We start from the raw sequence: 14,966 nt of genomic DNA, 5'->3' as shown, positions 1-14,966 counted from the left end.
CACACTGTCAGCACAGAACCCTATGTGGAGCATGAACCCATGAACCATGAGATCATGACCTGAGCTGAAATCAAGAGTTGGACATGTAACCAACTGAACCACCCAGACACCTCAAGAATTCTTTCACCAGATATATGATTGGTAAATATTTCTCTCAGTCTGTGGTTTATCTTTTCAATTTTAATTTTTTTTTTTAACGTTTATTTATTTTTGAGACAGAGAGAGGCAGAGCATGAACGGGGGAGGGTCAGAGAGAGGGAGACACAGAATCCGAAACAGGCTCCAGGCTCTGAGCTGTCAACACAGAGCCCGACGCGGGGCTCGAACTCACAGACCGCGAGATCATGACCTGAGCCGAAGTCGGCCGCTTAACCGACTGAGCCACCCAGGCGCCCCTATCTTTTCAATTTTAATGATGTCTTTTGTAGTGCAAAAGTTTTAAATTTCCATGAATTCTAATTTCCTGATTTTTTTTCCTTTTATGGATTTTAAAGCTATACATTTCCCACTAACTACTGCTTTAGCTGTATCCAGTACATTTTGATCTGCTGTGTTTTCATGTTATTTAAATTCAGACAATTTTCTAAGTTCCCTTGTGATTTCTTCTTTGATCTATAGGCCATTTATTAGTGTGTTGTTCAATTTTTAAATATTCAAGGATTTCCCAATTTTTTTCTAACGTTTATTTTATTTTTGAGAGAGAGAGAGACAGAGAGCATGAGCAAGGAAGGGCAGAGAGAGGGAGACACAGAATCTGAAGCAGGCTCCAGGCTCTGAGCTGTTAGCACAGAGTCCAACGTGTGGCCCGAACCCACAAACCGTGAGAAGATCATGACCTGAGCTGAAGTCAGACGCTTAACCAGCTAAGCCATCCAGGTGCCCTTGTATTCATTTCTTTCTTTCTTTCTTTCTTTCTTTCTTTCTTTCTTTCTTTCTTTCTTTCTTTCTTTCTTTCTTTCCTTTTCTTTCTTTTCTTTCTTTCCCTTTCTTTCCCTTTCTTTCCTTCTTTCTTTTTTTATTTCTTCCTTTTTTTTTAGAAAGAGAGAGGGCACAAGTGAGGAAGGGGCAGAGAGAGAGAGAGAGAGAGTCCCACAAAGGGCAGAGAGAGAGAGAGGAGCGGGGTTCACCCAAAGTGGGGCTCGAGCTGACCCAATGTGGGGCTCAAACTTATGAACCATGAGATCATGACCTGCGCTGAAGTCCCATGCTTAACCAACTGGGCCACTCCAGCAACCCTCATTTTTTTTATAGGGCTGCTAACAAATTGGGTAGCTTAAAACAACAGAAATTGATTCTCTTACAGTTCTGAGGCTAGAAGTCTGAAATTAAGGTGTCATCAGGGGCATGCTTTCTCTCAAGGCTCTAGGGAAGAATCCTTCTCTGTCTCTTCCTAGCATCTGGTAGTTGTCAGTAATCCCTGGTGCTTCTGGCTGATAGATACATCACTGCAATCTCTGTCTCCATCATTGCATGGCATCCTGTCTCCCTGTCCAAATTTCTCTCCTCTTATAAGGATATCAGTCATTGAATTAGGGCCTACTCACATCTAGTATGACCTTATCTTTAACTTGATTACATCCTTCAAAAAACATATTACTAAATAAAGTTGCTTTCACAGGTTCTCAGTAGAGATGAAATTTGGAAGAACACTGTTCAACCCAGCACAGCACTCTTGCTGTCTTTTGGTTCCTTTTTGCAAGGGATAGCTTGTTCCCATCACTTTATGTTCTACCTATTTGTGTTTTGAATCAAGGTTGTATCTCTTATAGATAGAATTGGGTTTTGCTTTTTTATGCAGTTTGTCGATGTCTGTGTTTTGATTAGGGTGTTTAGAGAATTCAGATTTAATATGATTATTGATTTAGTTATACATTTGTCATTTTGCTATTTGTTTTCTATTTTCTCCTTGATTGCCGTCTTTTATGTTAAATAATGTTTTCATTATTTTTTTTTTTTAAGTAGGCTCCATGCCCAACATGGGACTTGAACTCATGGCCCTGAGATCAAGAGTCGCATGCTCTACTGACTAAGCCAGCCAGCTGCCCTTAGTATGCAATTTTAATTCATTGTTGATTACTTTTAGTATTTTTGTAAAAAGATTTTGTTAAAAGTAATCTCTGCACCCAATGTGGAGCGTGAACCTATGATCTCAAGATCAAGAGTCACATGCTCCACCGACTGAGAAGGCCAGGCATCCCTACTTTAAGTATTTTTTAAAGTTATTTTCTTGGCATTTGCTTTTGGGATTATAATGTGCATCTTAAAAAAAAACTTTGCTTCAGCTCAGTACTAATTTAATCCTGGTAAAATAATGAAAATTTGCTTTAATGTAGTTCTATTCTCCATCCCCTCCTTCATGCTTTTATTCTTGTAAACCCAACAATATAGTGTTATAATTGTTATTTTACATAATCTTATATTTTTAAATCTGTTAAGAGAAAAAATGCATGTATGGTTTTGATAATTCCTTATGTAAGTAACTGTATAGAAATTTTTCACTGCTTTCTGTTGATTTGAATTACCATCCAGTGCCATTCCCCTATAGGCTGAAGGATAGTATGTCTTGTAATAGACAGACTCTCCTGCCTCTGGGAAATCACTTTCACTGACAACGATCCTGGGTGTCTTCACCCATTGCTCCAAACTGGGTGAGCCAGTTTGGCAATAGAGAAGGCAATAGAGAAGCTGCTGGTCCTCATGGACTTCCCTCCCTCGTAGAGCCCCATGTTGATGGCATAGGTGGAGTCAGCCCCATAGTAGAACTCCATAGAGCTTCACAAAGTCCAGCAAGTACTCAAGCATAAACACACCTTGGATTGTTGTATGCATTTGGTCAGTTTCCAGGGTGTTGAAATGGTTGTTTTAGGGCAGTTCCATCCCATATTTCCAGTTGCTTCTAGGGAAGAGAATTTGACAGTCTCTTCACTCAACTGTTACCAGAAATCGTGCCTCAATCACTATCCTTCCCAACATTTTTGTAATTAATTCCTTGAACCAAATTCCCTCCATTTACAAAAAATTTTTAATAGAGAGAAAAAAATATTTTTGAGAGAGAGAGAGAGAGAGAGAGAAAGACAGAGCATGAATGGGGATGGGGGGCAGAGAGAGAGGGAGACACAGAATCTAGAACAGGTTCCAGGCTCCAGAGCTTCGAGACAGAGCCTGACGCAGGGCTCAAACTCACAAACTGTGAGATCATGACCTGAGCTGAGGTCGGACACTTAACCAATTGAGCCACTCAGGCAACCCCAGATTCCCTCCATTTTAAATACCTAGAGTCATTTCTGTTTTCTTGACCAGACACAACTCAGACACTGTAATCTTTAGAAATTTACTGAAAGTCCGGGGATGGCTAATAATCTGAATAGGAAATCATTCTCAAAGATTTGGCACCATTCATACACCCCAGTCTTCAGCTTCCTCACTAATGAAGTGAAACTTTTCGTAACAATTAAGTTGTTCCATGGAATAAGTGAGTTGATGTGTGGAAAACATCTGAAACACAGTACACACCTAATATGAATTAAAGTCTATTTTTCCTGTAGCTTAAGCCCCATTCCTTTTAGTGTTCTCAAGAAACTGCCAGAATATTCCCTCAACAAACCCTTGTGAAAACCCACACGAGGGAACTAGAAAGAAGCCAAGTTAATTAAACTGCTCAATGATTCATTGTCTGCCTTTCATTAGCCCTGGTGCCAGATTTCCTTTTCATTCCCCACAACAAAACTGCCTGAAGACTCAAAGTTGAATCTTATTTTTATGACTGGATTGATTAGAACAGTTCACTTTTCCTCATAGTTTAGTCTAGTTCTTATTCTTTTGAATAAGCATGACTTTAAATACTGCAGAAACAGCAGATCTTCCATAGCTCCATGTATAAATTATGATGTTTGTCAGCAATCCTGCCTGTGACGTCAGTAACAGAGTCAGCTAACAGTTGCTGGGCGGTGCCACGGTCTTGAACTGTCGCGTGGATGTAAATAGATTCCTGCTGCTGGTTAAAAACAAAAGACAAAAAACTGGATTCCTTACATCTAGAGTGAATTCAGTGGTCTACTGTTTGCCTTAGAGAGTGGGAAGTATCATCTCAGAAAGGTAAGCAAAAACCTTCATCGTCCCCTCTCCCCCACCGCCTTGTTGGTTCTCTGTGGGAAGCTACACTCTTGGAATTATCGATCAAACATTTCAGCATTGCAATTTTGTCCATTCGCCCATACGATGCTTGAAATTTCCATATGGTATCCTCAGCTTGTCATTCAGCCTTGTATACATCCAGGGGAAGGAAGTTTATTAAGCCCCAAGTAAGAGTATTCTTAGGATCTTTGAGAATTTTGATTTGAGATGCCCATTCAATCTAAGAGAGAACTTTGTCTTGCCACATGGCTTTCTTTCGTTCCTTGTTCTGAGAAGCTCCGAAGAATAAAAGACAATATTTCTTTCCTCTACTGTATTAGTTCTACAAATAAAGAAGACCTCAGTCATATCTTCATAGTTAGATTCACCGTTGGTTAAACTATCTGTTTCATACAGTTTGTGTATGTAAGCCTGTTTTCCATCCTGTTTGCCTTCCTCTAAACCTGTCCCGTGTGTCCTTATTTTACTTTTTTACATGTTGCTGCTAAGCCACAATATATTCTGTACTTTGAAGGTCCTGAAAATTACCCCCATTTAGCTCTTTAATATTTTATAGATTTCTTTCCCATTGTAGGGGTCAAATTAGGTGAACATCAAGGCAGAGAAATATTTATACATGTCGGTCAGCGTGGGCTAAGACCACATCACACTTCTGTTCAGAGACTAGAAGAGATGGAATCTTTTCTCTCAGAAGACATTGGCTCTATGATACAGAACAAGGCCATTGAGAGAATCATCTCCCCAATGACTGTTCAGCTCTGCCATCTGATCATTTCGATGGAGAAGAAAGACATGGAAAATGAAGCATTTGCCTGTTTGGAGAAGATGGCGGAAGAATTGGCCCAAGCTAGTGAAGACTTTGTGCAAGTTGCCAAAAGGTAAAAAATAATTGCAAAGAACTCAAGCCCTTTACTCTGACAAGCTTGCAGAAGAAGAGGGTTAACTAGAGCCTTGCTGTAGTCTCCTTAAATGTTTTCAGAAAGAAGTCAGGTGGGAAAATAAATTGGTAAAACATAAAGTAAACCTACTTCATAGGTTGTTACTTATTAGTTGGTGTGTACTTTCAGTATACAAACACTTCAGAATTAGTTGGGTTTTCTACTAAGAAGCCAATTATATGTCCCATCAAGAGGTTTCTAGATTTTTTTCTTCTTTCACAGATTATTTTTTGTTACAGCGATAAGCATTTTCAGAGTTGTCCAAACATAGCTTCCATTATCTGTCATTCAGTGCATTGGGCCTGATCATGAACAAACTTGCATACAAGTTATTTACATATTAAATTCAGTTCCGGGGTTCATATAAAAGGGCCTAGTTGTAACAACAAAACCAAACTCTATAAATGAAACAGAGTTGAATACTACAACAAAAGTTTTACATTTTCACTGCCCCAGACTATAAAAAAACATTTTAATGCTTATTTATTTTTGAGAGAGACAGAGACAGAGCACAGGCAGGGGAGAGGCAGAGAGAGAGACACAGAATCCGAAGTCGGCTCCAGGCTCTGAGCTGTCAGCACAGAGCCCGACGTGGAGCGTGAACTCATGAACTGTGAGATCGCTTAACAGTTGGACGCTTAACTGACTGAGCCACCCAGGCGCCCCTCACTGCCCCAAAATTAACATAAGTGCAGCAGGTAGACTTGACTTTATTTTTTTATTTTTTTTTAACGTTTATTTATTTTTGAGACAGAGACAGAGCATGAACGGGGGAGGGTCGGAGAGAGAGGGAGACACAGAATCGGAAGCAGGCTCCAGGCTCTGAGCCATCAGCCCAGAGCCCGACGCGGGGCTTGAACTCATGGACCGCGAGATCGTGACCTGAGCTGAAGTTGGACGCTTAACCGACTGAGCCACCCAGGCACCCCTAGACTGACTGTTTAAAAAAATTTTTTTTAACGTTTATTTATTTTTGAGACAGAGAGAGACAGAGCATGAATGGGGGGAAGGTCAGAGAGAGAGGGAGACACAGAATCCGAAGCAGGCTCCAGGCTCCGAGCTGTCAGCACAGAGCCCGACGCGGGGCTCGAACTCACGGACCGTGAGATCATGACCTGAGCCGAAGTCGGATGCCTAACCGACTGAGCCACCCAGGCGCCCCTAGACTGACTGTTTAAATGCCAGCCCCAACCACTTGCTGGTTGTCTGGCCACGGCTAACTTCTGAAATCTCTGGGAGACTCATCTGTGAAGGTAGAGACAATAATGAAACCTCCCTCAGACGACTGTCATCAGTGTATGAGAAATAATCCACACAAGTCACTGAGTACAGTGTCTTTATCATGGTAGTTGATAGATAATTCCTGTAGATAATACCTTTAAAACAGGAAGAGGACTCATAAATATTCCTCTCTTTCATCCAACAAGTATTTATTGACCTTAGTAAAGTATCAGGTACTATTCAAAGTGCTGAAATATAGCAGTGAATAAGGTGTTCACAGTTTCTGCATTCAGGAGCAGTAGGGCACACAGAAAAGAAAAAAAAAAAACAACATAAACACATAACTTCGTCAATAGGAAAAAAAAAAAAAAACCTAAATAGAAAAGTGGGAAAAGTACAGGTATTTCACTAAAGAAGAAATTATAACAAATTTAAAATTTCTTTTTACATTTATTTATTTATTTATTTCTGAGAGACAGAGAGAGACAAAGCACAAGTGGGGGAGGGGCAGAGAGAGAGGGAGACAGAATCCGAAGCAGGCTCCAGGCTCTGAGTTGTCAGCACAGAGCCTGATGTGGGGCTCGAACTCACAAACCGTGAGATCATGACCCGAGCCGAGGTCGGACACTGAACCGACGGAGCCACCCAGGCACCCTAAAACGGATTTTAAATATGAAAAATATATCTAATTTTAGACTCAGTAGTTTGTTTAGCAAACAACAAAATGCAAATAAAAATGGTAAGATGCTATTTTTCTGGCCTCACAGAAATAAAAATTGTGAGAAACTAGAAATAAGCTCAATGTCCCAGTCTAGTAAAGCATGATGTAACTTTACGGTGAGACATAAAATACAAACTAGATGCTAAAAATGTTGATGAACATTTGTAATTAGGGACACCTTGTAGCATTCCTTTACATGGAGAAATTTTTAAGCTAACGTAGAGCCTCAAACTCATGAACCATGAGATCACGACCTGAGCTGGAGTTGGACTCTGAACCAACAGAGCCACCCAGGCGCCCCTGGCTTGTACTCTTCATAAAATGTCAGTAGTCAGGACAGAAGGTCTCAGGAACTATTCCAGAGTAAAGGGGACCGAAGGGACGTGTATGAGTTTCCTGCTGCCTACTGTAATAAGTGTCATGAATTTAGGGACCTAAAACAACACAAATTTGTTGTCGCACATTTTTGCAGATTAGAGGTTGGTGGCCTTGGCTGGTTCCTCTGTTTTGGGTCTCACAAACCAAAATTGAGGTGTCTGTGGGCCGGGCTCTTAGGCAGATGCTCTGGAAGAATCCACTTCCAGGCTATTAGGGTTATTGGCCCAATCCAGTTCCCTGTGGTTTATGGGACTGAGAAAGCCATTTCCTTGCTGGCTATTAGCGGAAGGCTGGGCTTTGCTCTTCCCGGCTGCCTGCATTCCCTGTGGCCCCTCCAGCGATGACAGGTCAAGTTCCTCTCATACTTCAAACCTTCTGACTTCTCCGTCTGCCTTCCTCTTCTATTATTTTTTTTTTCTTCCTCTTCTATTTTTAAGGGCTCATGTGAGTACACTGGACCCACCTGTGTAGGTCAGGATACTCTCTCTTTTTTAAGATCAGCTGATTCTTAATCTTAGTTACATCTTGGTTATATCTGCAAAGCCCCTACATAGAAGTACCAGATTAACATTTGATTGACTAGCCAGGGGATGGGAATTTGGACTGGGACACCTTTAAACTGCCCACAACAGGACTTGACAGTTAAATTTAATGCGTGTTCTCAGAGTGCAGACAACCAGCAAAATTTGAATATTGACTTTAGATTAGATAAGAACATTGTATGAATGTTTAATTTCCTGATTTTGATGATTGTTCTGTAGTTATGAAATTGAATGTCCTTGTTCTTTTTTTTTTTTCTAAGTTTATTTATTTATTTTGAGAGAGAGAGAGAGAGAGAGTTCATGCGCATGTGCAAGCCAGGGAGAGACAGAGAGAGAATCCTAAGCCAACTCCGCACTGTCAGCACGGGGCCCTATTCAGGGCTTGAACCCACAAACTGTGAGATCATGATCTGAGCCAAAGTCAAGAGTTGGATACTTAACAACTGAGCCACCCACGTGCCCCTGAATGTCCTTGTTCTTAGGGAATGCACATTGAATCATTTTGGGCTAAAGGAGCATGATATCTGGAACTTCCTATACATACACGCAAACGCATACACAAAGAGAAAGAGAGAGAATGATAAGACATGACAAAATGAGAATAATTAGTGAATCTGGTTGAAGGATATATTGGAGTTCTATAATTTTTGCAACTTTTTTTGGTGTTTGAAATTATATAAAAAGTTACAAAAATATTGTTGGAAAAATACCCATGCTCAAAAGTTAAGTGAATCAGGGGTGCCTGGGTGGCTCAGTCAGTTGAGCGTCCAACTTTTGCTCAGGTCATGATCTCACAGCTGGTGAGTTCGAGCCCCACGCTGGGCTCTGTGCTGATAGCTCAGAGCCTGGAGCCTGCTTCGGATTCTGTGTCTCCCTCTCTCTTTGTCCCTCCCCTGCTCACTCTCTGTCTCTCTCTCTCTCTCTCAAAAATGAATAAACACTTAAAATTTTTAAACAAAAAGTTAAGTGAATTAGAAACAAAAAGGATTCAAAACTGTACACAAGTCCTCAAAAAAATTAAAATTAGAATTACCATGTGATCAGGAAATTCCAGTTCTGGGTATATATCCAAAAGAATTGAAAGCACAGACTCTACTAGATATTTGTATACATGTATTCATAGTGGCATTGTTTTTAAGAGCCAAAAGGTGGAAGCAACCAAAGTGTCCATCAATGGTCGAATGCATAAACAAAATGTGGTAACATTTACACATATACAGTGGATCATGACTTAGTCTTAAAAAGGAAGGAAATTCTGACAACATGGATGAACCTTGAGGACACTATGCTAGGTGAAATAAGTGAGTCATACAAATACTGTGTGATTCCACTTATATGAGGGATGTACAGTAGTCAAATTCACAGAGACAGAAAGAATAATGGTTGCCAGGGGGATAAGCAGGGATAAGGGGAGATAGGGAGCTAGTGTTGAATGGGTACAGAGTTTCAGTTTGGGAAGATGAAAAAAGTCTTAGAGATAGATGGCGGTGATGTTTGCACACCAGTGTGAATGTACTTAATGCCACTTTAATGGTACACTTACAAATGGGTAAGCTGATAAATTTGGTTCAGTATATTTGAACATACACATACAAAAAATATGGAGCCGGGGATGGTATATAGTGTGACTCCAATTATATAAAAAGAAAAACATTCATGGAAAGAAACTTGCCAGAATATTTATAGCAATTTACTTAGGAGTTTGAGAACAGAGTGAATTTATAGCAATTTAATACTCTTTTGTACATTCTTAAGTTTTTTAACACAGTGCGTTTGTAACCACACACACACAAAAAAAGCACACAAAATTTTGAGAGAAGCTGAGTGTCTTTTTTGTCTGTTTCCACATGAATGCCTTTGTTGTATTGTATTGTCTGTTCCGGGCAAGTAAGTGATTTATAAAGAGAATTGTCCATGCTCATGACCATGAGAAATGGTCCAGCTCACCAATCAGGACAATACTGCAGATAATTCATATTCTGATTCGGGTTTGGCTCCATTGGCTTTCTGGGCAGCTCCTTGGGCACTTCTCAAGACAGGCCAAATGGAGGCAATCAGTACAAAACGTGGTAAGTGTTCTGCTGGCAAGTTTCCTTGTCTCTCTCTGCTGGGTAAGCTCTCAGGAAGCCAGAAAGAACTTGCTACATCAGCAGAATAGTGTTGGCAACAGGACAGGCTTCGGGGAAGATCCCACAAGAAAAGGTCGACACAATATATGTTTCCTTTTGCTTAAAAATGTATTGGATGATAAACATTTAGAAAATATGAATGAGATGAGGAAGAAAAAAATTGCCCATAAGCCTACTGCCTAAAGATAACCACCATGAACATCTTGGTATACATTGATTAATTTTCCCTTTCTCTCCCTCTTCCCACTCCCTCTTCCCATCCTATTTTCTTCCCCTTCTCTCCTTTTTCTTTCTTTCTTTCTTTCTTTTGAGAGAGAGAGCAGGAGAGAGGGGCAGAGGGAGAAAGAAAGAATCTTAAGTGGACTCCACACTCAGTGCAGAGCCTGATGCAGGGCTTGATCTCATGACCCCTTGATCTCATTATCTCATGACCTGAGCCAAAATCAGGAGTCAGACATTTAGCCAACTGAGCCACCCAGGTGCCCCTCTCCCTTTTCCTTTTTTTAATTCATATAAAAAATATCTGTGTAAATCTATCTATCTATCTATCTATCTATCTATCTATCTATCTATCTCATACCGTTATCTCCAGTTCCAGTCTAATACCACAGGGTTCTTTCTTGCCTTCCCCTTTCTTTGTAGCTTCTCCAACATGAGAATCCTGGCTCTCATTATCCAAAATATGTCCACTTATCTGTTCAGCCCTAGTGTACACATTAAAAAGTTGCAAACTTAACCTGTAGCCATATGAGAAACAAATTGACTAACTAGAGGGCAGTATTTGTGTGTAATTTGTTTTGTTTTTAGTCTGACCTTATCCAGGAAAAATACTGTTCTGCAAAGTTACTTAGGTTAGTTCTTTTTCTTCCCAATCCCTTTCAGAGTTGTCATGTTATCCATTTGTAATCATAATAGTTTTGTACTGTTGCATTGCAAATTGCACAGCTTGAAACAGTACATATTTATTATCTCACAGTGTCTGTGGGTCAGGAGACTGGGCCTGGGGCAGCTGGTCCACTGCTTTGGGTCTCAGCAGGCTGGGTGAGCTGTGTGACTCAAGTGTCAGAGGGGGCTGCAATAGTTGTGGCTTGGGTCTCTTTTCTAAGCTAACTGGTTGTCGGTGGAATTGTTTCTTAGGGTTGCAGAACCAGGGCCCTGACACACGGCCCTCTCCAGAATGTGGCAGTTTGTTTCTTCAAGGCCAACCAAAGAGTGTCCTTGCTGCTTCAAATCTGTATCACCCACACCCTCTTTTGAAGGCTCACCTGATTTGGTCAGGCCCACTCAAGATACCCTCCTTTTGATGAACTCAAGCCAACTGATTAGAGACTTTAATTACATCTGAAAAAATTTCCTTTTCCATATAACATAACTTGATCATAGAGTGACATTCCATCCTATTCACAGGCCCTATTCACATGTAAGGAAGGAGAGGCCATTATACAGGCTGTGTGCACCAGGGGATGAGAATTTGGGGGCCATTTTAGAATTCTGACAATTTTAGTAACTAGTTAAATTTATTTGTTCCTTTTCATGTTTCATTCTGGGTGTTTCCCCACATGCTGGTTGATTTTAAAACATGTATTTTTGGGGGGTGCCTGGGTGGCTCAGTCAGTTAAATGTCCGACTTCAGCTCAGGTCATGATCTCATGGTTCGTGGGTTCAAACCCTGTGTCAAGCTCTGTGCTGACAGCTTAGAGCCTGGAGCCTGCTTCAGATTCTGTGTCCCCCTCTCTCTCTGCCCCTCCCCTGTCACACTCTGTGTGTCTCTCTCTCAAAAATAAACAAGCATTAAAAAAAAAATTTTAGGGGCACCTGGGTGGCTCAGTTGGTTAAGCAAACGACTTCGGCTCAGGTCGTGACCTCACAGTTCGTGGGTTTGAGCCCCACATCGGGCTCTGTGCTGACAGCTCGGAGCCTGGAGCCTGCTTTGGATTCTATGCTCCTCCTATGCTCATGCTCTGTCTCTCAAAAATAAATAAACGTTAAAAAAATTTTTTTTTTAATTTTTAATTTTGCCCCTCCCATGCTCATGCCCCTCTGCCCCTCCCATGCTCATGCTCTGTCTCTCTCTGTCTCTCAAAAATAAATAAACGTTAAAAAAAATTAGAAAATATTTTTAAACATGTATTTTTTTAAATGTTTGTTTATTTTGGGAGAAAGAGGCAGAGAGAATGGGAGGAGCAGAGAGAGAATCCCAAGCAGGCTCCACTCTGTTAGTGCAGAGCCTGACTTGGGGCTTGATCCCACAAACCGTGAGACCATGACCTGAGCCAAAATCAAGAGTCAGATGCTTAACCGACTGAGCCACCCAGTCACCCCTGAATTTTGAATCATAGTTACAAAGGTTTCCTGATACCAAGATTAAAGAGGCATTCACTTATGTTTTTTTCTAGTACTTGTATGTTTTTGATTTCACATTAGATTCCCTAATCCATTCAGAGTTCAATTTTGTGTATATCTTGAAATAGCAGTCTCACTATGTTTTGCCAGATGGCATTCCGTTCTCCAAGCACTGTTTATTATGAAGTCTATTTTTACCCAAATAATTTGAGATGCCACCTTTATTTTCTCATGTGGGAGGTAATTTTTAAAAATTAAATGCCATACAGAGGTGCCTTGGTGGCTTAGTTGGTTAAGTTTCTGACTGAATTTTGGTTCACAGTTCATGAGATCGAGCCCCACATCAGGCTCTGCGCTGACAGTGCAAAGCCTGCCTGGGGTTCTCTCTCCCTGTCTCTCCCTGCCCCTGCTTGGCTTGTGTGCACTCTCTCTCTCTCTCTCCCTCACTATCATTCAAAGTAAATTAAAAAAAATTAAATACGGTACATTAAGAATGAAAAGTTTTAGTGCTTCTATATAGCATTGGCTCCTTCTAGAGAAAATTTAATATATTCTGGTGGGCATTTAATGTAGGGAAAGGTCATGCTTATCCAATTGAAGCCTTGAGATGATTCAAGATGAATTTCAGTCTTTAGGAAAAGGTATCTATTTCTCGTTTGTTCTTACTCCTGGGGTGTGGCCTTTGGGGGTCACAGCTGGAATCCTGGGGTGTTCCTCAGGCTTGCTTCACATTGACGAGACCCAAACTCTAATTTTTGTCTTCTCAGCATGTTAAGATTGCTGAAGTGGTGTAGCTACTGTTTTGTGCATGGCTTTTCTGCCTCGTGGCCTGTTACTCAGAAATAAGTCCTGGCTGTCTCTGCTGCCCTCTGGGTTTAGTAAACTACTTTATCCATCTTTTAGAACTGTTCTTGGTGAGAAGTTTAGTCTGATACCCTCATGGCTTAAAGCAGAAGGTTGAGAATGTTGATAATTATGACTCCAAGCATGATCTGAAAGATCATCAATAATACAATTCAAACCAGAGAGTAAAAGCAGATAGAAATCATGCATGAAAACAACAACAACAACAACAACAACAACAAACAGGGGTGGCACAGTCAGTTAAGCGTCAGACTCTTGACCTCAGCTCAGGTCATGATCTCGAGGTTCATGATTTCAGGCCCCGCATTGGGCTTGGTGCTGATGGTGTGGAGGCTGCTTGGGATTCTGTCTCTCCTTCTCTTTGACCCTCCCCACTTTGTACTCTCTTTCTCATAATAAATAAATAACCTTAAAAATTAAAAAAAAAAATAGTAGAATTGGAGGACAGATCCAGGAGACCCATTTTGCAAATAATGGGGCTTCTAGAAGGATAAAAATGAAGAAATTGAGGAGAGGATGTAATTAAACAAATAATGGAAGAAGATTTCCCTGAGCCTATTAATGACCCAAGTCTGTACACAAAAACTGCTCCCCTGTGGTTCTTGGTGAGGCTGAGGAGAAAAGATACACATAAAACATGTCAAAATTCCTGAACTCTAAGTGCTTTCAGACACAAGAAAAATGAATTACTTACAAAGGAAAATCAATTGGACTGGTATTTGGATTTCACACCTGTAACTCTGGAGGCCAGCAGGTGCTGGAATCGGGTCTGTGGGCAGCCAAGAGGAAAGTCACGTCAGATAGAATGGCCCCTCATCATTCCGTTCCCCTGAGCATAGGAAGGATGTATATAGTGCAGATGTGCAAGGATGTAGTCACTCTTACCACCATGTACCCCAACTGCAAAAACCAAGAAGATCAAGGAAAATAAGGATAAACAACACTAACCCACAAGCAGAAAGCAGACCTCAAGGTAAGGGAAGATGAAGAAGAAAAGACCTTTGTACAGGACAATATCTTGGAATGCTTAATAGTCAAAATTCTAGGAAGAGAAGATACAATGCTGAGGGAAATTCCAACGGTAACTTCAAATGAATAACATTAAATGATCTCAGCCAAATCTGAAAGCAGGGATGGGAGTGAGGGGCAAGGGGAGGACAGAAGAATGTCTCACAAGTCTCAAGGAAGAGGGAGGAGCATGGGGAAGTCCAGCAGGTCACCGTGGGGTGTCTGCTGACATTCTCTGTATGAAGCATCTGTACTCAAGGTCCTATTAGGGCATAGTCATTTGAATCGCCTTAACACAGGACTCCACAGCCTCCTTTCACATATACAGCCCTGATCCTTGACAGTTTTCTCTCCCCTCCTTTTTTTTTTTTAAAGTTTATTTATTTTGAAAGAAACAGAGTGCAAGTGGGGGAGGGGCAGAGAGAGAGAGAGAGAGAGAGGGAGAGAGAGAATCCCAAGCAGGCTCCACACCGTAGCACAGAGCCTGATGCAGGGCTTGAACCTACGAACCTCAAGACCATGACCCAAGCCCAAGTCAGATGCTTAACCTACTGAGCCACCCAGGTGCCCCTCTCCCCTCCTTTTAACATCGAGAAATGAGAAAACCCAGGAAGTCCAGCTGTGTGGGTGGAAGTCCCAGTTCTGCCGCTGAGCAGCTGCCAGGATGTGGCAGGTCATATTTACGGGC

General features: G+C 41.2%; 1 protein-coding gene across 3 annotated transcripts in view; it reads left to right on the top strand.

Annotated features, from left to right (window-relative positions):
- Nucleotides 1-14,966, top strand: part of LOC147582377 (uncharacterized) — a 35,174-nt gene that overhangs the window by 4,639 nt on the left and 15,569 nt on the right. Inside the window, exons 4-6 of one of the 3 annotated variants that reach the window (XM_086700572.1) lie at nucleotides 17-141; nucleotides 1,960-4,095; nucleotides 4,709-5,012. In XM_086700572.1, the coding sequence (XP_086556698.1) occupies nucleotides 4,807-5,012 (206 nt within the window). In that variant the 5' untranslated portion in view covers nucleotides 17-141; nucleotides 1,960-4,095; nucleotides 4,709-4,806. Of the gene's footprint in view, nucleotides 1-11; nucleotides 142-1,959; nucleotides 4,096-4,708; nucleotides 5,013-14,966 lie in introns of all 3 variants that reach the window. The other 2 variants (XM_086700573.1, XM_086700574.1) reach the window with 2 other exon arrangements.

The sequence above is a fragment of the Puma concolor genome, chromosome A3, assembly GCF_028749965.1.
Source record: "Puma concolor isolate L17-30 chromosome A3, mPumCon1.1.hap2, whole genome shotgun sequence".
NCBI lineage: Eukaryota > Metazoa > Chordata > Mammalia > Carnivora > Felidae > Puma > Puma concolor.
The sequence above is the reverse complement of the archived record's forward strand: the minus strand, read 5'-3'. Positions and strand labels throughout refer to the sequence as shown.